Consider the following 25,989-nt stretch of genomic DNA (forward strand, 5'->3'; position numbering starts at 1 on the left):
GAGCTGAAGATACAATGAATTAAAAGATCGGCAGATTATTACCATCCTGAGAATCTTGTATCTTAATAATCCAGGATTCTAAATTTTTCAGATTCGAGAATTCTGTAGATCCCAAAAATCCTAAGGTACCGAGACTCTAAAGTTCCAGAATCCGCGACATTTCGGTATTCGACGATTCGAGATTTTTCTAGAAATCAAAAATCTCAATAATTCCTAGTCTACGATGTTTCAAAATTCGGAAGATCCTAGACACTGCGAAATACCGACTCGACGCTTTAATATTGCAGAACTCGAAAGTGCCAGGATCTCGAATTCAAAAGCTCAACAAATCTGAACTCTCCGAAGAATCGCAACACGCAAAGGGACCTAAAACGGTTCCTTACAGTTCCTCTTGTACGTCGAAAAATGATATTCCTCTGCTTGAACTCGCGCCAACGTGAACAAGACTCTCATTAACGCGAACAAGATTGGCCCAGAAGTGGCAGAAAGTATCCATCTGATCAGTTTGACGCGCACATCGAGGTAACCAAACGGGACACGAAAAGGATGGCGAAAACTGGGAAAGGCCGAATGGTGGACAACGAGAAGAAACAAGAGCAGCAGAAGATAGTGGTATCTCCGTTTACATGCGGTGCATGCTCGCTTATCAACGGATATCGGATCTGCGAAATCTCCGTATCCTTATCTGTAATCTTAACAACTTCCCGGGGAGAGCAGAGCCCGGCCAGCTCGGTTTACCTGCCTGTTTTACCTGGACAACGAGATGGTGGCTTCGTCGCATCGTGTTCCTCTCTGCTACACATGTGGACAAAGCCACGAGATGCCAGAGCGGAGATTACGCGCCAAGGGAGCACGCTGACACTTAACAGGACCCAATTAAACCCATTACACGATTAATTATCTAATTAATTAATACCTGACCGAACGTGAAGCGGTACGATCCGCCGAATTGAGAGGAACTACAACAGGTCTCCTTCCACCCATTTTATCTCCTTCTCTTTCGCTCTACGCAAGCGGTAAATAGACCGTGTCAAAATCCTTGCGGCTGCTCGGTGATAAATTCCTGCCGCCATCCACGATAATTAACGCGACCCGGTGTTTAATTGAGTTACCGTGGTTAGGGGCTACCGTGCACCTTCGATTCTGCCCCGTTAGGCATCACGACGCTAGCCAGCACCGTGGATGATCAATTAGAACATTGGATCAATTAGAATACCTGACTTCCTTCAGCTATAAGGATAAGAAACGAACGTTTCCATCGTACTTGAAATAATTGAAATTTCGTTCGTTCACGAAGGTACAAGTTTTCAAGTAGTCCTGACTGATCGGCATTTAGATATTAACTAACAATTGCTATGCAAATAGGCATCAACGAAGTAGAACAGTAACGCGATAAAGTGGTACGATGATAAATGTACAAAGTAAGTAGATTGCAAGTAATTAAAGATTATGATTGTTCGTAACTGGTGTTTCTTTTTCTACGGAAATTTTCAACTTTGAACAAGGTACAATTTTCGTATTACCTACGTTGATGCGGACGCATAATCTGCAAATCACATGACGTTACATAGAAAAAAACAAACGTATGAAAACTCGGTTCTCACAATTTTCCTCTTTTATGCCGCGTTAGTCATTTTCCCTGGTCTTATTCAAATTATGTGGCCATTATTACAATTACCTCCGCTAACATTTATTCGATGACTACATCTTCTAATCCAAACGAAACTATACACCGTCTGGTTAATTGCGAAAAATGTTTCTCTTATGGCAATCCGCAATTACACAACGCGATACCAACGACAGAGAAACATGTGCGTCTGATGTTTATTCATGTTTCTTTTTCGCTCTCTACCCTCCATTGTCGGAGGGCTTCGAGGTCCCACGATGTATCGCGCGCGTAACTTATACCTCGTCCACACTGTCGACAGCTTTTCATTGCTGCTCGTGAGACGATACTGTCGGGGGTGTTATTGTATAAGTATAGCCTCGAGGCTGGCATTATTAGATTTACCCAGACAGTGTAATTAAGAAACAGCTAGGGAAACTTATCTCGTCTATTTCCTTGGAAATAAAAAAATTATTACATCGTCGAATGGTAACGCTTCAACGTCTGGCGTTATAATCGCGATACAGCGCTACTTTGAAGATCGTAGTAACAAAGACTGGAAGATAATTCATCCGCAATTTTTTGACACTTTTTGCCGGACAGTTGCAAAGAAGACACTTTGCTTTTACGAGTTTGGAATTTACGATATCTCCAAAAGAATTTACCTGCGAGGTATTCCGCAGATTATAAGAGACACTTGTGACAAACGTTTCGAACTTCTTAACCGGAGGTTTTGATACTTTGACGAGCAACCAAATGGCAATGAAACGATACGTTGACAAAATTTTGGAAACTTCAAAGGAATCAAAATGTAGGTAATTGTTGAGTGATGCACCAGCTGTATTACAGAGAAGATTTTTGTATTACTCGATCGGAAATTGTAACAATCTTCGCGTGATAATTCTCGTACGTAAAGCTTTCTTTTCTCACAATTTCCGACAGTATTACACGATTTTCTAGAAAATAGCATACGATCTATGAAATGTCGAACGACAAATCACGATGGAGGAAATATCGTACACGTACGTGATTGAAATATTTTATTCCAAGCTTCAGCCTAAAATATTTTACGATCTTCGATACCATAAAATACAATCACCGTAGAAATCCCAAGTTTCTATATAAGTACGATACAATTTTCACTACAATCAGACCGAATGACCGTATTATTTGTGATTTGCCTACGATTCTGCACATTCGACTCGGGGAAACATCGATCTACCCAGCGATCGTTTTCCTAAAATTCTGACTTGGACACGAGTGTCTATCTATGCGTAGGTCTCATTTTACCTAATACGTAAGACGCTAAAAATGTTCAATACGCTAAAATACAATCACCGTGAAAATCCTAAATCTCGGTCTCAGCAAGTACAATAAAATATTCGCTAAAATAGAATGAAATAACCGTGTTGCTCAAGATTTGCCTACGATTCTGCACATTCGACTCGAGGAAACATCAATCTACCCAGCGATCGTTTTTCTAAGCCACTAAAGAGGACGAAATAAGCGTTCCACTTGCTCCATGAAGGATCGATTCGCGGGCCATTCGTGACTAATAACTCGCCACTGGCCGGCGAGAAAATAACAATTGCTGCAAGATCGCGATGAAATCCGTGGCAATGTTTCAAATTCTTTCTACGGCCCTGGTGTGGTGCACACGCATCTGTCCGACTGTCAACGACCCCAGAAGACCGACAACGACGACTTCGCTGCCATTCTTCTCGCGTTTCCGTCCATCAATCCTAGAAACTCGGCGTCGACGTCGCTGGAATGCACGCAGAATATCGCCCCTCCTCATCTCACCCACAAACTCTCTGTATACCGTGTTTCTTTTTCGTAATAACGAGCGGAGGCAAGTTCGCGACCAAGCAAACACCGTCCTTCTCCACCGTCCATACGACTACGCCCCGTTCTTTCTCATTCGATCCAATTAAAAGTTTGCACGAGAGACCGGCCAACAGGCAGATAAGGGAAACACGGCTCTCGAATTGTTTCTGACGCGATATTTATTGCCCCGGGCTAGGAAATTTAGTGACACTGGCTATACCGAGGTATATAAACCGTGTAAATGGTTATTATGCGAATTAACATTCTGCTTGTTGCAGTCGGAGGGTTTTTTGGTAGCGGAGCAAGTCGAAGGATTTCGAAAAGTAGCGATAAACGTGACACGTGTGTGAAACAATTATTTTTCATATAATTTTCGTGTAAGTTTGAAATTAAGTTAACACTTGGGTAATACGAAGCTTCGAAAGAGGATAATAATCTTTCAGGTTCGATTATGTTAGACGACTTACAGATTTGTAAAATTTAATATTTCAGTGAATTTTTGATTAATTGACGTAAACGCGAGCAGAGTAGAATTTTCATCTGTGTCAATTTTAGTGCCACAATTTTCCCAAATTTTACGTTTCGTGATATTCATCGAGTGAGAAATTGCGCTGCTCGAAACAATTGGAACAGTTTCATCGGAATCGTTGAAATTTTACGAAGAAAAATTTTAGTCACAGTTGAATTGCAGCAGCATGTGGTAAATTTTGTTAAGCAGCTTGAAACATTGTTTTTGTACTTCAATCGCTGATCGAATTAGGAGATCGTTTCCCTAATCATTTTAACTTTTTATAGCCTACATATATTATTTCCTAAGCCGCGTGTATACTTCCATCTAAATCGATATAAATATCACTGAAACCTACAGTTACTCGTTTCCAAGTAGAAAATCGTCTCGCAAATATAGAAAAGGAAAATTATTCTTCGAATAATCGATAGACATAAAGTGATATTTTTCCACTAAAATTGATTCGATTCTTAGTCGAAAGTGACAATACAAGAGGCATCTTTCGAGAGGAAAATTAATCTCGGGTCGAGTGGTAACGAGACGAGACACAGGAAAAATGAAAAAGCAAAGGCCTAATTGGGTTTCTTTGTACGGTGCATCGACTAATTAAAGCGCTAAATAAAATTAACTGCTTGTCGATTAGGGTTTCATTTTTTTCTGCCAGTCTAGAAGACACGTTTATAGCCTCGTATAAATCCCGGGAATTGATTTTACGAGATTATTAATCATTGCTACCGAGGCAACGAGCGATAAATCTACGAAGATGAAATTTTTACTAGCGATAAAGAGTCTTTGTGTCGACGTATCCCGGACAAAGTCCACTTGTTCTAATTTTCACACATCGAAACCACCTTTTTCTACGTTGCTGCCGTTTCAAAGTTTCGCCATCTAACAAACGATCGTGAGCCATCGGTTTCCTTTCTACCTTCTTTGTGTCCCGAAAAGAAAAGAAAATATAAGTAATCGTTAGAAAGAAAGCTATTATACCATATTTAAATAAACGCACGAGTAATAAGACTAATTAGAAGGAAGAGTTTTCGAGCGAATGCAAATTCGTTGATGGTTCTCGAAATAGAAAACCATTTCCAAGAAACGTAGCGCGTATGAGGAATTAGAAATTCGCTTTGCATTTTCTACCGTTGCGTTGGTAACTACGCTGGTCTTTGTTAATAATTTATCGCCATTCGTGGAAACGATAATGGTCTGTATCTAATAGCGTGCAGGAATTTCGTTCTAACTGGAATTTAGTCAGCCAGTGGTATAAGACTGTTCGTAATCAGACACTAGAATCGGGCTCGCAATTAGCATGATCCAAACATAGTCGATTCCTCCGCCAGTTAACGCTACGTACAACTATCGAACCTCTGAGAACGACGAATTTTAGTTTTCTCGCAATTTGAAAAAATACACGGCCGTTTTTCAACTTTGATTCACACACAAGCGTAATTACCTATATGGCTGGCTGCTCGTTTTCATCGTATTGCTTTCGTTGTAATTATTTTTTTGTAGCATATTTATTACGGTAGTTGGACTGTTGAAATTATTGAAAATTCCTAAGATAGCTTTTTGGTTCCGATCGACTATGAGAAACGCAACGAGAAATTTACAAAGTTTCTTTGCATTCGATGAAAACGCCGCATGTTAAAAGAGCACATTAACCTCGTCCCTAATGGATAAATTTCAATTCTTCCGTTCACACCATCTCGCCCAAGATTCAGTCGTTTTTACATATCGAAACGGTTCATAGACTGCTACGTATTCTACGCGCTCTTCCGTCCAATTTAAAAGCTATCAGATGCATCTGAATTGTATAAATCGACTATTCGATTCAAGACTCTGGCATTCGATCCTCGTTACTCCAATCTTCGATACCTCTGCATTTTACCTGTACATTTTTCTCACGCGCGCGCGTACTTTCAAACTTAACAATGTTATCGAAATTGGAAAAAAAATCAGCGATCGAATCGAAGCCAACCCACCGCTCAAGCCCCGTTACATCGATTTTCAGCATCCATCGTCTCCTCCCAAACTCCGACGCATCTGCAACGACAAGAGCCGACTAATGGAAAACCGATCTGTCCAAATCGACTCTGCTCGTCCTACGCATCTTCGTTGCGCGAAAATTCGCGTATAAACTAATCGAAACCGCGGTATCTAGAGATCACGTTCCTTTCATCCCTTCTGGATCCTGACCGGCGCTGTAAGCTCGAGAAACCACCCCAGCGAAAAAAGAAAAAAAAAAAAGAAAAGAAAAGAAATGGTCTCCGCGCGTCTGCTCCCCTGATCGTCCCAGCGACGCAGGGTATCCGGTGCATTTCGCTGTCGTGTGTTCGCGTGCAAGAGGCAGTAACCCTGAAGGTAAGGCGAAATGCCACCTGGCAGCTTTTTGTCGGCCCCTTACGCGAGATGCGATATCGTTTTTGCCCCGGTGTCCAAGTGGAGGAGCCGCCGCCGCCGCCGGTGAACCCTCTCTTCTTGTTCCTCGTCACGACTCCCACTTCCGGTCCCGGTTAGGTCTGCCTAGGTGACCGTGGGCCAATGGCAACCATGCACCACGCCTCCCCCACCCACGCGCACCTGCGTTCACGCCCACCAATCGGAGGACGTGCTACCTGGTGAACCCGCGACCAAGCCGTACCGAGGGAAAGACGAGGAGAGAATATTCCGCAGCACGATGGAGAGGGAACACCGAGATCCAACAGAGAGGATGAAACGCGTCCTCCACTCGACGCGCACGCTCCGACCTCACCTTTCTCGCGCACTCTCTTCGTCCTCTTCCACGCTTCTTCTTTTTTCACCCTGGGCTACCTTCTTCTCGCGCAACCCTCTCCCAGCCACCGGCTTCGCTTCTTCATCTTGACCAGGCTCCACTCTCGATGATGTTTCCACGTCTCTTTGTTGGCCTTTCTATCGGAGCTCGCATGGAAACGCATTCTCTTTCTTCCTTTTATTTTTTCTTCTGTTTTTCTTTCTCGTCTTTTTGCTTCGCTTTGACGTTAATTGGTTTGCGGTCGAAGGGTCTTTGTGCATGGAACAATAGGGGTTGTACGTGTCGTAGGGGTTGTAGGTGGTCGTAAGCATAGGCGAAGAGCGGTAGGATGATCTTGGTGAAGAGTTTTACGTAGATGGCGAAGAGCAGGTATGGAGAGAACGAGAAGTCATTAGGGATTGCAAGAAGAGACTTCGTAGCGTCGATAGTAATTCTCTAATGATGACTTTCTTTTTTTTTTTTTTTAGGTAAGGAAGAATGTGGTTAAGCGTTTTTAAAAGTTGCTGCATCGCACGAAACGTAGCATTATAGGATTGTATAAAAATTGGCAGTCAATGGATTGATTGGCGCGGCGAAAGAAGAGGCACCGATTCCGCTTCGACGAATTCCGACGCTACAAATTCTAAATGAACAGGACTTAGAAACCTTAAATAGGGAAAGTATCAACGTTGATCTTCTTTTGTTTAACGCTGGAATTACAGAACCGATCGTGATAACGCGCAAGAAGTTAACCCAGTGGAATAAGAACGTATTCAGACACCGAGGTACCTCGCTCACGCATAGAGCGACCCAAACGCTGCGTGCAACTATCAGATGCGTGAAAATCGCAAACTTTAAATTCGTCGCCATCGCAATCGGTAAAAACATGCCGCTGTCATTATCAAAAAATAATCCCGACATTTATTAACATATTTATTGGAAATGATTAATTTGCGAGAGAAAACGGCGTTTCGTATGCGACAATTTAACAGCGACGCGCGGAACAGGAAGACAAAAAGTGGCAAATTCGTAAATTAAAGCGAGCCGTGGCGACTTTAATGTCGACATCCGCGTCCCACGGATAAAAATCGCTCGGCCGCGGGAAAGGGATAAAAATCGTCGCGCCTTGAACTTAGCCGTGGCTCTCGTACGAGGGAGGAGCACGAGTGACTCGGCTTCACGGCCATTTTTGCAACGGACCGGGCAAAAAGGCCCTCGCGACCGCCAAATTTGGAAAGCTGGCTGGGCCCAGCAGCGGCCTTTTACGGGGGACCACCGGTCGCCAATGGCCGCCTTCAACTTGAAAAATCTCACTGGCCTGCGAAACCATTCGATTCGTGTTCTAACGCCTACGACATCGCGCCTGTTCTTTTACACGACGCTGCACACGCCTTGGTACGCGTCTTTAAAAGTTTTCAACGATCAATCGTCGTCCGCGGAATTTCACTGGGAATTATGGAATTTGCGGCTCGACACTCGCGGACGACCACGTTCCCTGCATTTCTGCGCCGAGTAGATCACTTTTGCCGTTTGCGAAACAGCCTTCGTCGAGGTTGATTTACAAGAGACTTTTACTGGCCGTTGAAAGACTCCGCTAGCTTTTCCTCGTAGCTGTGCGACGTACAACGACGATTAAAATTGTTTGAAATTATTTTCTTTAGAGAAGAGAGTCGATGGTTTCTAATTGGAAACGTTCGAATGGACGAATCTACTGTGGCTGAATGTACCGTGGCTGAATCTACTGCAGCTGAATCTATTGGGTTGACAACTAAGTGATTGCGGATTTTGTCATTAGGTGGTATTGACAAATCCGCAATCACTTAGTTGCCAATCCGATACTATAGGTTGATACGATCGGGTCATTCGATGTCGGCGATACTGCAGCAACAATTGTTATTTTCGTAAAGTGATAGAATTGTTCGCAAGTTTCCTACTCTTGGAGGAATGTGAATATTTTCCAAGTCGTAACGAAAGCACATTTGGGAATATCGGGATAAGGGGATTCTGGTATTTTCACCAAAAATTGTACACAACGTTGTGAAAAGCTGGTTATTCCAATAAGAAGACGAAGTAACAAAATTTATATATATTTACAAAACTCATATATATATTTTACAAAACTCATCGTACCTCGAATTGCATTATTTGTGAATTGATTTATCAAAATTCGTTACGATATACGCTGTGTAGAAAATAGTAAATTGCGTTTTTCGAATCTTCTCGCCACATTGCCGACTGTGCTCAATTTCTCTTAAATATATTGTAGACAAATTAGATAAATTACAGCAAGAAAACAAATAGCTTTGCATTAACGCTGCATAATTTTAGACAAACTCTCGAGCTCGGGGCGATATAAAAATTTATTATAATTAATTCCGCAATCTCGCAATAATTTATCCACCGACGTTACTTATTTCATTTTCGAAAAAGTTTCATCGCGTCGTTCGCGCAACAAAGACGTCCAAAGTTCACTAAAACGCTGGACGAAGGAAAACAATCGCGAAGATCGTTGTATGTAGAAAAAAAGTGGCGAAAAAGATATTTAATACACACGTATGAATTTCGCAGGATTCACGGGAGGCGAATTTCATCGGAGGAAACGGCCACCACTTCCGCGTGCCTGCAACTCCACGTTAATACGGTGTTTTTCTTACAATTAGCTAAACGAGCCGCATTCTCCGCCCCCATCTAAGCCGCCGACAGAGATTTTCCAAGCGGAAAAATCAACACGGCCAGTTAATTTCATTCAGATTTATGAGAATTAATGAACGCGTCTCGATCCCTTTAATTTCCTTTTACGGCGAGCTAAGCCAGACAGTCCCACGAGTTTTCCAGCTTCCGGAGGTCGTCGACATGGCCAACCTGCCGCTGGATAACGAAACTGTCCATTCTTTTTCTTTTTTTTTCTACGAACAAGAATTCTTCTAATCCATCTCGATTTCTTATTTCTGGAAATATTAATCTACATTGCAAAACAAAGATGGTAGTAAAAAATATTAATTAATTCGCGTAACTAGAGTTATTTTGCAAACGATAATTGATTTTTTGCGATAATATGCAAACTAGCAGTGTCTATAATGTTTCAAAGCTGCCACGTTTGCATACGTTTGCATCAAATTATCGATGTCTTTCGAACGTAAGGAAAACTGCGTATCAATAATGTACAATCGTTTTTCTGCAATAAATTCTACGTGTGTACGATGTTGTTTACAGATAGTTACTTTTAATATCATTGGCTAAAAAAATTATTTATCTATGATTTACTATAATCTAGCTATTATTTAAAAGTATCACAGACTCGCCCAACGTATGCATAAAAAGTAATTTACTATAACTCGGATATACATAAAATTACTTATCTATAATTTACTATAATTTAACTATTATCTGAAATTATTATTACATACAGTTTATTACATACATTGCATTATTACATACGGCTATTACATTCTTTCCACAGGCACTTCGTAGTAAATTATAGATCAGTAATTTTCCATATGTACGCACGCATTATGTCGTACGCGAGGAATTTATCAAGCAGAGACGATCGAGCAACTCGAGAAGGCAGAAAATTCGACAGAGGCAAGTTCGATAATCCAGCAAGATCCAGGTGAAATGATCGAAAGGGAGAACAAGGATGAAGTAAAAAGCCAAGAAGTTTTCGCAAGATAGCATCGTGATAAGACCAAAAACGGCTAAGGGGGACGAAAAGCTTAGTAAAAACGGCGACTAATGTCGAGCTTTCCGCTTCGTGGTACCAGGAATGATCGCACTTACGGTCGCCGAGCGGAAAAGTGGTGAGACAGGACGAAGGGGAAATTGGTTGCACGTTGCACTTTCAGAGGCTTTTTGTCAGTCAGCTCCGACCGTGGAGCCAATGAAGTTCTCTTTCGTTCGGTCTCTATGCTCCTCTCTTCTCTTTTCTACCTTCGTCTTCACATACGTCCATCTCTCATTCCTATTAGTAACAACTACTAGATCTTCTACGTGACGATGATCAAGATAAGATCCTCGGAAGGTAAATTTTTCGCCATCGAAATTGTCATTTTTCATCGATTTCTCTGTTTCAGTATCAATGTCTTATATATTTGTGTTAGTTAGTGCGATCACCACTACATCCGCGTAAGTTCTGACTTTGAAATAGTTTCGTACGTGTGATAAGTTCATTTAACGATCATGGCCAAGTAATGTTGCTGTTTCTTTTGGCTATTACTTTTTGAAAAAAAAAGAAATACATTTAAGTCGCTGACGCAATTGACGCATGATAAATCAGAAACATATTTATGAATATTTATCCGAGTAGATTGACAGTTCACTTGACATAGTCCAACAATTAACTATTTCAAAACAGCTTCGGGCTACATACCTACGTAAAATGATGTGTCATTTTTCAAAGGATATTTAAACAACGCTGAACATGTATTTAACACGAGAATAAAACGATCAATCTCAGTCGTTGCTGATGAATTTACAGTTTCGTGCTCCGCGATTCTTTACAGTCTTCTCCTTCCATTTTTCACGGCTGCACTTGGAATATGAAATATTGGAAATCAGCGTAACAAAAATATATCCAAGTAGATCAACTAAGACGTCTAACGAAGACGCCAAAACATAAACGTCATACGTAAACGCGTGATTCTCGATAATAAAAGTGAGATCTCTGAATAAAACGTCGAGTGAGAACCGAGACACAATGATTTAATTATCGAAAGAAAAAAAGAAAAAAATTAAAAAAAAGCAAGGATAAGGAGACACGGAAAGGAAGCAAAGAATAGGCAAAGAATCAGAGAGTGCGGCGATCGTAGAGTTTAACCGCTATCGATAGCCGCCATTATCATAAAAATATGAGAATTCAACGTTGACCGGAGATCACGGGGAACGATTGCCCGTAAGCATGGCAATTAGTCACGGCCTTATGACCCGGTGCGCACACGTTACACCGTAATTATTCTCATAATCTGCTGTCATCGCGTTTTCCCGGTAATCGTTCGCATTAAATTCATCTCCGAGCGCGGTTCAAGTGCGAGCCACGAGCCGTGGAAGCTCGGGCGAGTGCGAACGCGAATGGAGAAGGCTAGCAGAGAGACCTAAACGAAGCAAGAGGCTCGCAACGGGATACATAATATACATAATTAAAAAAGAAACAGACAAAGGGCGGCTAACTAGCCTGGCAATTATACGTTGCAACCGGGGAGATACGAATTCATCTCTCGTCGCCTTTATTCAATTAACCTACGAACTGAGAATCCACGCACCGTGAACGTACGTGACAAACTTCATCTATTTTCTCTTTTTTTTTTTTTTTTTTTTTTTTTTTGGAAAATCGATCTTATTTCTTGAAGAAAGAATTTATTCCAGATACAGCACGTGTTATCCGTAAGAGTTTATTTCTTTTTATCTCGCGATATAGACAGGTATGATTTAATTTAAGGCAAGGAAAATTAGGCTGAAAATTTTGTGATTAACGTTAGGAAAGTTAATCCCAGTAATTAATAAAATTAGCTCTAGAGTTAATCCCAGTAATTAATAAAATTAGCTCTATAGCTTCTAGAGTTTGGGAACTATACTTGCTCCTTATCTTTTCACACAGATTGAGAAAATTGAGAATTATGACATTTCAATATTTAGAAAATACAGTTGCTTTTCTTATTGTTTAGTACGAATAGTCTTCCTTCCAGTTGAGAAAATTTCTCAGCATTGAAATGATCGATATTATAATTTTAATAATCTCGATAAAAGAACATAGTAAGAATATTGATATTCTTCCAGCACTCTGAATATGTATTAGGTTGTCCAAAAAAGTGTCTTTCTTTCGCAAACGTGTTTTTTACAACAAACGTGAAACCAAGTCTGTGAAATGTCGCGTTGTTTATCTCAACAGCACAAAATGGATCGTACGTAATTCGACAAAATAATCTAAAAGAAAAGTTGTGCGTTTATTATTTCCTCATAAAACGAAAGGAATTTTTCGAACAACCTAATATTTGCTTCTTGTCTTGTACTGCGAATGCTCCCTTCGTACGAAGTCAGAAAATACGTCGTAGAAGAAAAATTAGATTTATCATTTAGCAAAAACAAAAACCAAAAAATAATGAAGAAAATAACGGTATGGAGAATTATTTGTAAAAGACGGGGGATTATCGCGAAAGAAATTATTTTTGAAGAGACTTGAACGCCGCGCAAATCCTGTGCACGTAATTAAGTAGTAAGCGACTACTTGCAACAACTTGGTAGGGAAGAAGGACTTTAATGAGCGTGCTTGACGAAAGGGAAAAGAAAGTTTGTTTGCTAAAACGAGCTGCAGGATGCGCGAAAGACGCAACGCGTTTCGTAATTCTTGATTCAAACGGCGCGCGGTTTAACCCAGTTTCGCTCGATTTCCTAATTTTTCTTGCCATTCCATCGTCGCAGGTAATTTCACGACGCGCGAGCATTTACGTTACGAGCAACGAACGAACAGAAATAAAAAAAAAGCATATCGTTAGGTTAAAATTCTCTATGCTGTGAATTGTCCGAAAAGTTTCTTTCGTTTTATAAGGAAATAATACATGCACAATGCTTTTTGTTTTGCATTAGTTTATTGAATTATGCACGAACATAATAATAGAAATAAAAATAGTATAAAACAGAAATTGTTGCTCATCTGTTATCACCTTACGAAACGAAAGAAACTTTTCGCACAACCTAATAATAAACGGAAACTCGGTGTCTGTTTCGATGAACATCAAGAAGATAATTCTCTGCCTCGTGAATATTCATGGTCTTCGGATCGAACAAATTCTTCCTTTGTATTGAAAAAAATTATATCGGGAAACTTAAAGAAATTATTGAATTATATAATTCATAGTGAAAACCGTGCATAAAACTTGTAATATCGATATATTTATATACCTATGAATTAATAACAGCCGTAACTGTTAATTAGAACAAGTCAGAAAAAGTAATTACCCGCGCTGCCTATGCAAAAAAGCTCCGCTCCAAAATTAACTCTTAATCGCGCTCGTACGACTGTCACGATAAACAGAGGGAGAGGAAAAAAATCAAACTGAAGTAGGAAAACATGCTCTATTAAAAACTGTTACATATGCGTTATTAACTCTTTTTTTCAACGTACAAAAAAGAAACATCGTTTAGAATTACAACATTGTATTGGTTTTTGTCACTTCACGGAGATTTCTTGTAAACCGCTCGCAAAAGGAAAACGGAGAGACTTCACAGCAATTTACACCTTTTTTTTTTTCTTTCTTTTGCCACCAAATACGTTAATTGAAGCGTTGTTTAAGCACAGAATCGATAGGAGAAAAAGGACAAAAGAAACGTTCTGTTCATAAAATATCGGCAAAGAAAATCATTGAACGTAAAGGCGCGGGCAGAAAAAAGTGCGACGTAAAGGTGTTATCTGTCGATCATTTAAATCGATTAATTATTTGGAATTATGATCGATAATAGAATACAATCAATGTTGCCGGTATTTAATTATCGTCGTTAATTATTAACGATCGCGTTAGATCGACATTAAAGCTAATTATGCGTCTGTGCTATAATAAAAATCATTGTGTTACCTTAACGAATTGAATCTATTCCAGCGACACTGCACTTCACGCGAAACCGTATAATTATTTTTTAAGCGCACGATCCAACGACGGGGTAAAGTGCATCCTGGCGATATTCTGGCTTTTATTCACATTCGATATGAAATATTTATCCTTCATGCATAGGAGAACAGGGAAATTATAACAAGGATATTATCTTCTAAATGAAATTCGCTAGCGTTCAACGTTCGCCAATTTTTCCACGAAATAATAATAAAAATATGAAAGCCAGATAGAAAATAGCGAAATGTATAAACCGGTTAAAAGGTACAAAAGGAGATAAAAATCTTACTCGTGAAAATCTTCGTACATTCAACAACGAGAATATTATTTTTTAAGTAACGTTCACTAGTTCCATATTACAATTCCGTCGATATTTTTCATAAAACGATAGCAAAATAGCGAAAAGCCAGATGGAAAGTATTAGAGATGCAAGAAAGGATAAAAATCCTTCAATAAAGTGACCTTCCATTGTATCAGCCGGTGGCAACACCTTCGTCGATCTTTTCAGGTCTCGTAAAAAGCGAAGGAGCAACAAAGATCCGTGCAAATTCCAAGTCCGCTTCTAATCAATTTCCACGACTCCTGCTCTCCACATACCGTTACATTCCTATCGGAGAAAAAATGGAGAAAAAATGGCCGCTTTCTAGTTGGTCAGGCGAAAAACCGTATGCAACCGAGCTAACTGCGAAGGATCGTTCGCAACTTTTTACCGGCAAATCATTTTCACAGGTTGACACGCCGGATTATTTTCTTACTACAGTTACCGGTTGCACAGACGTTTTTCAACAACAACGTGCAACAAGCGAAAAAATCCTGCGATAGTACATAGGCGAATCGATTAATTACAAAGTAGCTGGCGAATCGACGACACGAGCATCGTGTTCGACGGCGATCGAACCACCTCAGCCGTGAACAACGCTGTCCATAGAGTGTGGCGAACACCTTCTTTTCGAATACTTCTTTTCACGTTTGCGGAATCGTTGACGGAAAGTGGAAGAATTCGCGGGCAACACGGTTGGGTAATTGATAGACCGGCTACACATACTTTTTCTCTTTTCTTCCCAATGAAAGATCCTTTCTACGAGTTCTTCTTATCTTTCCAAGATATAGGAATTATGCTTTTAATTTGTATAACATTTCAGTTTGACGGTGATTCCGTTTATTTGCGATAAATTCGGTGGAATAAATCGAAGGATAATTTGAGGAATTATTTTGAGGAAGTCGTTGGGAATTAATGTTGTTCTTGTCTCTCGCGTTAGGAAGCTTGGAATATTCTAATTCTTGGCTTTTCGTTCTTCTGGCGAAATCTTTCATCGTGACGATAACTAAACGAGTCGTTAAATCATTTTCGTGTGGAGAAAGGGGACAAATTATTTACAAACGAGATAGAACTTATCTGTAATTCTACGAACAATTCGCGATCTATCTGATTCTAAATATATATCGTCGGAAAATGTAGTCACAGCGTGAGAATAAAAGGCTTAAGATATTCTATTCTTTATGTAACCATTCTATAATCGGTTTTACATTGCTATTTCTGTCTTGCGATTCTTTATAGACATCTCCGAACGCTACATTTAGAATTTTGCTTCCTACATCCTGCGTAAATCTATCAATTAAGATATTCTAATCTTTTCGTCCGTTCTATTTATAAACGTCGCTGTGAGTTAATTTCCGCGTTATCGTTCGCAGAAATCTTCGAATATTTAAACTTTCATGTACGATGTGTACATTTGCAAATACGTTTATCTTCATCAAGTTTCTATAAATTTCGCTATCGGTTCGTGTGCGACCGTTCGCCATGAAAATCCTCGAATATCCGAATATTTACATCGCACGTCACATACGAATCTCGAAACGTCCAAGCGGTTTGTACGTACGACAGATCTAATCGGAAGAAAAGAAAAACTACAAGTCCTCCAAATTTGTCTATTTCAGAAGATGAAAAATGCCAAAGCGGAAGACTGGAGCGATGAGGATGGAAAATAGTTGCCTATCAGCCGCGATCCAGAAACATTTCACGGCGTTTCTGTCGTCTGCATATTGTACGACATTAATTACAGAAACGGCGCAATCATTCATTCCAGCGGAATGATGCAAAATAGCACGCGGAACTCGGTGCAACGCGATGAATGTCCGGCGATTAACATTCGAAGTATCAGGTTCACTGCTACCGCGTGATAATCTCGATATTAATCTTCGTCTTCGAAGACGTACAATGCCATTATTGTCTCGGGCAGCACGATAATTTGCGAATGGTAAAAACTGGACGCGAGTCGTCCCCGCTTTTTTTTTCTTTTTTTTCTTTCTTTTTTTCAACGGTGCGCGACACATCAGGGAAAGAAACCGAGAGGGTGAACGACCCCGTGTTATTTCGTGAAACGTCGCAAGACCGGCTCAAACTTTCAAACAGAAACTTAATGAACGATGCATAATTTTCGCGCTCCTATTTTTTTGGAGACTCCTCTCCAACCGGATTTTTCTTCGGCCACGAGGAAATAAATTACAGGTTGATTATGGTTACTCGTTCCCACGGGAAGGATAAAGGCGTACAACTACCACGCAGGATAAATATTTTCTAACGTCCTGCGAAATTCATTCGACGCGAAGGCTCCAAAGCGAAACGATAATAAACATCGAAGCTCCAAATTTCTGGAAACATTCGCGCGAGTATTTAGGTAGCAAAAATTGTTTCTAACTTCGTGCAGCGAAATTCAAAATTGCTTTCGATCGAAGAGACATTTTCTTTTATATCCAGTGATAAGCAAAATAATATCTAGAAATACAACTTTTAAGTGAAACGACGTTCGCAACGATCGAGCTTACGATCCGTTGAAAAATTCATCAGATTTTCGTTCAAACCTTTTTCAACTGTGCTATAACCTTCTTGTAAAAGAACTCTAAGGTTGTCTATTTAATCAGAAAATACGAAGCTTCGATGAAAAGTAAATTGGAAGAAAGATGAATAAATTCTCCTTGGGAACGCTGGTCACAAAGCAGTGTACTCGTTTCGTTAAACAGGACGTTCAAATAAATCACTGTTTGATGCTTGTATTAAAATTTATGTTCGAAGGATAACTAAAAGGAAAGGACTTCAGCGACGGAATAAGAATTATAGGCACTAGAATAAACTATAACGCGAATTAGTTGGAAACTATCGTAGCTACTTTATCGAGTGCAGTGTAATCTGGATGATTTAAGAGCAACTTGCAGTACTTGCAAAGAGAAGTTCCAATACTTCAATTTAGAAAATGGCTATTGATTTTCTAATTGCGTTTGATTTACACTGTATAACGCCTCTGAGATAATCACGTTTTCTGCGACCAAATGAATTCATGCACTGAAAGCGTTGCTTCCATTCATTTTAACGTTTCATCGTACCATCGATTTTACTGTTTTTAGCGTCAGAACGCTGTAATTTCCGACCAACGATTTACACGTCCTCAACGGTATATCATTTCGGATGCTCGAACGATTCGTCTTGGAGTACGATGCACGCAAAATTTGTTAATGCTAATTCGTTATACTTTAAAGAAACTAAAATTCCACGTGCAAAATGAAAAGAGGAAATCTATCGGCAAGTTTTGTATCGTTCTGAGCGATTCAGAAGACTCAAGAATATTCATATTCGATCGATTCACAAGTAATATGCATACAAAATGTTAATGACAATTCGCTATACCTTTAGAAGATAAAATTCGACAGGAAAAGATAATTGTAATAGGAGAAGGAAGCTAATGGCAAATTTTCTGTTACTCTGCGAAGTTCTGAACGAACGATTCACACATTTTCAGGAGTATTCTACTTGCAAAGCTTGACCGATCCTTTGAAAAGTGTCAAACTACCAGACTTACTAGAGAAATTTTTTCACAACGATGCCAAGTGTTTCGACAACATAGTATTGAGAACAAGAAAGTACCTTTCACAGAAAAAGAAAGAAACGAGCGCGAAATTTCCCAATGTTCTCTAAAATTCATTCAACATGAAGAAGCAGCTATCTCTCTACAGGAAAGAAACAATAACATTAAAATGTTTCTCCAAACATTCGTACGGGATATTTCCGAATAACAAAGAAGGCACAGCGTACAATATCTAACGAGACAATTTATCGATACAAGAGCCGAGTATTCGAATCGAGGATTCCTGAACAATGTGAAACATTCCGCTAGCTTCGACAACGAAACGATGGATTTCCCTTGTATATGCCTGCCCTTCGTTTCTTCGCGATTGCACAAGCACCTTGGTATGGGAATTCGTTACCGAGAAACGATATTGCGCTCAGTAACGGGAAAAATGAAACGCACAGATTCCATAGCGATTCGCAGCATCGCCTCTTAATAAATCAAACGTGGAATCAACCATACTGTTTATACGGAGAAACCAAAAGCGAGCGAATTCGCTTCCTGCCAGCGATACGTCTGTTTTCGAACAAAGAATGTAAATCGAAGAGGTATCGAACTAAGGTGAAACAAAAACAAAGCAACCGATGGACAAACAAACCGACTTTGACCGTATAGCGGATAACTTTTCAAAAAAAGGGACAATACAATAGATGTCAGAATTCGTATGAATTTGTAGAGAATCGTTAAATTGTTTTAGGTAATTGATAGGAATGTAAGAGACAAGGTGTGCAGGAAATGTTAAACATCGTTCTCTTAAGAAAATACGATCATATTGTATTTTATATGTGTGTTTATAAAGTGATGTTTATAATGTCTGAATATTTCTTTAGTTTCGAAAATATGAAATAAAATTGACTCTGCTTGGTAGAATATATTAGTCGTTCCTTTTCACAAACTGTTAATAATCTCGGATTTTATTTTATCCGGCAAATTAAAAATTTCCACCCGTTCCAGTTATTCGTATTAATAATTAATTCGTTCGTTATTAGAAATTTGTTATCTCGTTATCGCGATACGATTGATCATTGTACACGTTCATCGATCTCGCTAATTGCGATTAATTAATTTTCTAAAACTATTGTTTTTTCTACGGCTTGCAGCGTTGATAGGCAACAAATTATCAAATTAACAATCTGAAATTAAAATTCCCTTGCCTGTAGTAATTTATCGATGCTATAATTCTAAATGTATGTATATAAACACCGTTTGGAGTTGAATAATAACAGGTGCTCGAAAAAGAACGTATGTTCCAAGAATTTCTTTATGCTGTTAAAAACCTTGCTCCAAAAGCGTGGCTGATAAAAACCAAGCAGATGAGTTAACGCGTGAAACAGGAAAGCTTAAGAAGGGTTGTTTCATTCAGAATCTTGTTTGAAACCTACTATTATTCAATTCTCACCGATTACGCCCAATTTTTGGCTTCTCTTCCATCGGCTAACTCATCTGCGAATGGTCAACCCTTTGAGCGTGGAATTCATTCATTTATTCTGTGCAAAGCACGATTGAATATACAAGTTGAAAATTTTCGATTTTTATAGCAATTAAAAATTACTCGTTCGATCGACTCTCGATGCTTTACGAAGGTTTAATAAAATTCTATGTATAAAATTACGCACGTTCTGAATGAATAATAAAATTCAGGAAGAATATTTGCCTGTGAATATTTATTACCTAAACTAATTTGCTGTGTCGTGTTATTATATTGTTGCAGATTAGAGATAAAGGTTCGAGAGACGCTCTGATTTTCTAGGAAACGAGCAACATCAACATCAACATCGGTACGTTGCCTCAGCTTCATAACTACTTTCCACTACGAAGAAACAATAGGTTAAAGTCCTGGACTTTCGTATCGAAACACATCTAAAAAGTAAACACAGCGAGAATTCTAAAACGTAAGAAAAAGAAAGGATAGGCAAATTTTCTATATTTATTTATCCTTTATATTCTTCAGAAAAGAAATCTCAAGTTGTGAGTAAGCTATAGTTTCTTCTGCTAATTTACCCTCTTGTTCGCTCAATTACGATTAAATATAGAGAGCAATAATAGCTCAAGTACAATCCTATTCAAATATTAATAAGAACCACTCTATATGTCTATCCTATTTTCCTATTTTCATAAAGAAACGTTGTATAATTATCAACGCGTGTCACTGCAACATTAGAACGTACAGCTTCTATCGAAGTCCTCGATTAAGAACAAATTCTGCATATTTTTACTGTATTTATTCAATGTTCATACAGAAACGGTATTTTATAATTTAATCGATGTAAAATTACTGATTCATTTAAAACGTTCTATTAACGATAGAACAGATAATTCCATACACAATTAAGAACTCTATCTATATATATATCTTACTGTTTCCATCGTGTGTCCATAATGAAAAAATATTGCATAACTTCACCGCCATTTCTAAGAAAGAATCTCTACTAAATATTACACGCTAATTTCTACTAAATCATTAAAACCCCTCTATAAACAACGAGGGAATTCCACGCTCAGGGGGTCAACCATAGGAAATCGGAGTTTCTACTATTTGAAAAAAAAAAAGGTAGAACAAGTACTTAAAAGAAAAGAGAAATATAATATTATATGAAAATTGATTGAACTTACCTTACTCTGGACATAGTCGAGGGCCAGCATGCAATCCGAATATCCGGTCTCGGTTTTGATAGTGGTGCCGCCTTGTCCTGGGCCGGTGGAGCAGAACCCGGAACCAACGACTCCGACGGGTCCTCCGAGGCCGGCTGCCGCCGCCGCGGCAACGCTGTCCCGATACCACGGATACATTTCTCACTAGAACACCTTATACAGTCACCTGATTGCGTATCCGCGTCCAAACACACGATTTCGCTCGATCAAAAATTCGTCTGGCACCGTAGAATAGTCCCGAGGCGCCACGGTTCCTTCTTACGTCACTGCGAGCACTTGGCCGCACTTCCGATACCGATTTTTACCTCCGACCGTTTTCAGATGCAACCTGATCCACGTAGATTTCTACCAACGCTGATAATCGTCGCCTTTCTTCTCTCTCCTTTTCTCCGTCTGTTTCTTCTCGAAACCAGAAATACGGATAATAAGTACAGCTTCTCCCTTCTTCCTTAGTTTCTCTTCCTCTATATGTAGAAAACAGTAGCTTCTCAAAGCTACACAATTACTAGCAAGTGTATCTTCTAAGAAGTATCTAAGAAAATTCACTGGACTCCGATATAGAGTGTCGCGTCCCTTTTCCACGCATCTCGGTTACTTCACGCGTTATGGGAATTTTCGATTCCAACACGCGATACTTGATATTATGAGACGCACTGTTTCGATATATATGATATATATAATCGCGTATATTTAATTTGCCATTGTAACACTACGTGTTACGCTGTGAACAACCGAACCGAAACTGTGGATAACTTCGTGCACGATGTAAACACACCGTGTCGGTTACAGACGGCGTCAAGGGTGAACCGCACTGGCCTAATGTTTTCGCCGTCCTATCTCTCTCTCTCCTGCGTTGTGCGTGATTGGCTCGCGGCCTTCGATCGAGTCTCTACTAGCGAAAACCGTTTACCTTAAAAATATCGTTTCTCGGTCGATGACTAGATTATTATCTACTATCCTTTTTCTCTATTCTACTTATATGTCCCTTTATATCTGTCTTTTTCTTTCTTTCTCGATGTCACACGTACGCGTATACACAATCGATTCGCACTTTTCTCGCGAAAAGTCTCGATCGAACGTGGAGATTATTGCACAAATATTGTAATAATTAGTCGCGGTATTCGTAATATTGCACTTCGGACAAAACTGCACTTTTATTTAATTTACGTTCTCTGATGACGTCCCCGTGATCGGCTCCGTCGACAGCTGGACTCCGCTCCCCACTGTCATCGCACTCCTCCTCAACGCGTCAACATCGACTGTCACTCTTTATAGGTTAAAAGCTCGCACGGTATGCTTCAGCACAGTATATACGCTCGTACGTTCCATGATCGCGTTCCTCGAGTGCCAGGAAGCGCAGGATGACTCGCGAGATTCCTCGAAGACCCTACCGGCTTACCGTCGAAACGACAACCACCTCCTGTACAACGGTCCATGCATCGAGGCTGCTGCATTTCATGATAACAGTAACTCGAAACCATTCACCTGTTCTTCAAGTATTCTTCTACTCTTCCTCGTTGCAGTACACTTCGTCTCAATGATCGTCTTGGCTCACTGTGTCAGAGATTCGAACGCCCAAATCCGCAGGGAGGGTGGTATCGCAACCGCGGCCATCTTACCGGCGATGAAAAGTGGCGGGAAAACGATGCCACCGGAAAAGCGACCGAGATTTTTTCTCGCCGGCTTCCTCTCGTTTCTTCTGTCGATCGACCAACTTCCCTCGGTGCTCAGGTAGCACGCGTCTCCTCCTGGAAAACGGAGACCACCCTTTGATCGTACGTTTCTTTTTTTCTGGTGTTGCGACGAGCGAGGAAAAAACAGAACCGGCGGGGCCCGGAAATCGTGAACCGTGGACCGCGGACGCGGTTGCAGCACTGACGCGGGAGTCGCGATTCGAACAACCGTTCGGCCGCCCTCGGTTTCATTCGGCCGCCCTCGGCTCTGCCCCTCGCGATACATCGCGAGTCGCTCGTGCTGCGTGGATTAAGGTGGGGGTAACGAGCCGCCGCGGTGGGATTAGGAGGCAGTGTGGGGGAACGGGCGGGTTTTCTCTCTCTCTTATTAACCCCTTCTCTTTCCTATTAGCTCCTTCCTTGTCGCTCCTGTCGCTGAATATGTATTATTGTTACAGTATATTGGCGGTTGTTGCAATATTGTTTAAAATTCTTTTTAATGGAAACCTTAAAGCTTTAAAGGAGAGTGGCAAACGTGTAATAATAAAAGCCTAGCAAATTATCTAGAATATATAGGTACAACTATCCTTAACAGTGTTCTATAACAAGGAAGTATCTAATTTTCTATAAAAAAAAATATTATAATTCATCGATTTCACGTATACCAGAAGTATTTTCCTTTAAAGGAAGGTATAATAATAAAGGTTTGAAATTATCTAGACAACACTCAATTATCGAGTGTTGTATAATAAGAAACATCTATTTCTCCGCGGAAATATCTACAACTTATCGATTTAATTTACATCAGAATTTCACGTTTATCAGAGGATATATATAGTGCCATTAATTGGGAAAATGTCAAATATCAGAGTCCGAGAATGAATCACTTCATTGGATCTCTTTCGCGGAAGCAAGAAAAACAAAAGCAAATATTCTGCATAAAAACTAGGTTTTCTCGTCGCGTTGTTTATCCAACGATTCTAAGTAATTTACACGCAGTAAAACCGACCTAATATTACTAAAGATATGCACAGGCGCAAAAATGTGAAAAATTCACAAAGCACGAAGCTCCTACTCATCCCCTTGCATATCTAATTAATTAATTATCCGATGCACGCTGATGAGACACGAATAACACGTTTTTATTAAAAGCCAACGTGAACACGATGAAGAACCGTTTGAACACGAAGCAACATGATAAGAATGTGATTCGATGAAAGACTGAAGGATTTCTTGAATGGAGAATACAAGACTAGACCCTGACCTCCTACAACTTAATTTCACACTGGTGTACGCTTCGAGGAATAGGTTGGAAAAGGTCACGAGCATCACGAGGCATCATGCAAAAAGCCGCCCCTGAAACGGTCCACGAATTCCTGGGGAATTTCTTCGTAGCCGGAGAAAAAACGGTCCCTAGGATAAAAAGTCACCCCACCGAGACGAGGGGTCGGTGAACGTCTACTCAGAAGTATCTCTTGAATCAATCTCCTCTTATTTGTCTGGCACTTGTCGCTCTTCAAATTATGCGTGACATCGACTACGAATATTTCACAAATAAATGTGCAAATAACGACATTTTAAGCGACGATTGCTTAACGGGTATACCAATATGGCAAAACAATCATAGTGTCATGTATTTCGTGAAAAATTTCTCGTGTAATCAATTTCTCAACCGATTCAACGTGCACTCTACCTTCTGTCAGGCAATCTAAGACGCTGTAGCCGTTTCTCATTAATTTGATTCTTCAAGATTTAATAACTCGATATTTTACACTTTCAAGAGACTGAATATTACTTGGACTGTCGAAAAAATATTTTCTCCCGGCTATTAACGGTAATAAATAGTATAACTTTGACAAAAAAAAAGTAGCACATGTAGGGGACGTTCGGCGTGCAGAAATTAGTATAGCAATGGCTTGAAGATTATGGTACGGGCCGTTGATATGGAGAATAAAAGAAGTTGCGGATGTTTTCTGACAAAAAGTATCTATGCTTTTATGCTGCAGTTATCTGTAAGTGGAGCTTCCAAGTTTGAAGTTTAAGCAGTATTCAGGCCGTCCATTTGTAAAAAGATACCCTGGAGAAAGCATCGTCATCGACCCCTACGGCATGCTCCAAAAAAGAGCTATAACCACAAATCTTATAGCCAAGGGTGGAGGCAATTCAGAAGGGGGTTGATGGTCACGGTTACGGGGTCACCGGACTCAAGATGTTCCACTTTCTTAAATGTCCCCGTAGTTAATAGTCCAATGGTTCTGTAGGTCAGTTCTGAAGGAAATTCGAGGATCGTCCCGATCACTCTCAAAAAAGAAAAGGGATGATTGCTGTTCCGGTGGATATTTTATTTCTTCAAGCGACTCGAAGGATCTTCGAGTTGAAAATCTCGACAACTTGTAACATGTCAAACTCAATTTTAATCCGAGTTGCACAGTTCCTTTATCGAACGCTTTGAACAGAATACAAAATACAGCTTGTCGTTTATTACACTGTTAAAGGGTTGAAAGGAAACGCTACATCCCCTAGACCTGAAAACACTCACGCATCCACAATAAAGTCAATCACTTCGCCTAACAACGCAGATTACATTATTACTTTTTTATTACGCGACGAGGAATTACAGTCTTATAATATTACATTATTCTCGAACAGTGGAAACACCTACACAGCCATCAAGTATCCATAATAAAGTCAGTCACCCCGATCGATCGATGACACCTCGTGGAAAGATCGTCGACTCCGTACGAAGAAACAAGGACTCGCTTAACCCAATCGGATCAGCCAATTTCCCGACCAGACGTACTAACGCGAGCGTACGTCGACCTTGAAACGTTTGTCCACCCCCTGTTCAACCGCTTGCCAGTTTCTTTCGCCGGATGGAAAGGACCTAGGAGAAGCTCGGTCGTCTTCGACCCCCGCGGCGTGCTCCAAAAACAAGCTATAACCACAAATCTTATCGCCGGGTTGCGGGGCGAAGTAGAAGAAGGCGCTAGAGGGTAGCTAGTTTAGGTTCAAGGGGGAGTACGTCCCACCTTCCCGGCTACCTAACAAGTAGCCTGTAAGAAGAGCCGTTTCGCCCGGTGATTCGTGCTCGTGGAGCTGCCGGCGGCGTCGTAGCTGCCCGGAGGAAAAACTGCGACACGGTTTTTCGGCCAACGAGAGACTCCCCCGAAGTTCAAGGCCATCCTCCGAAGAAAATAGAGAGGGGGCGCGGTTTTTTGTTTTCGTCCTCTCTGGCTTTGCTACGAGAGAAAGAGAATGACCGACAGACCGACAGACCTAGCTGGCTGGCTGGCTGCTGCCTTCGATGTCTTAAGCTACTAGACCATTTTTTCCACACCTGTGTTGGAGTACGAGTATCCTTTACGACGTGGCGAGGCCGCGAGATCGGTCGAACATCGACGTCTGCGTGTCCGAGATGCCTAAGATTCGTCGAATGAACTGTCAGAAATGCCAGGGGACGCAGGATTTAAAACCTCA

General features: G+C 40.4%; 1 protein-coding gene across 1 annotated transcript in view; it reads right to left on the bottom strand.

The window, feature by feature from the left end:
• Positions 1-22,686, bottom strand: part of LOC126873529 (zinc finger protein rotund-like) — a 245,940-nt gene extending 223,254 nt beyond the window's left edge. Inside the window, exon 1 of the mRNA XM_050634496.1 lies at positions 20,801-22,686. Within this exon, the coding sequence (XP_050490453.1) occupies positions 20,801-20,977 (177 nt within the window). The 5' untranslated portion in view covers positions 20,978-22,686. The remainder of the gene's footprint in view (positions 1-20,800) is intronic.
• Positions 22,687-25,989: the final 3,303 nt, after the last annotated feature.

This window comes from Bombus huntii, chromosome 14, assembly GCF_024542735.1.
Source record: "Bombus huntii isolate Logan2020A chromosome 14, iyBomHunt1.1, whole genome shotgun sequence".
Classification (NCBI taxonomy): Eukaryota; Metazoa; Arthropoda; class Insecta; order Hymenoptera; family Apidae; genus Bombus; species Bombus huntii.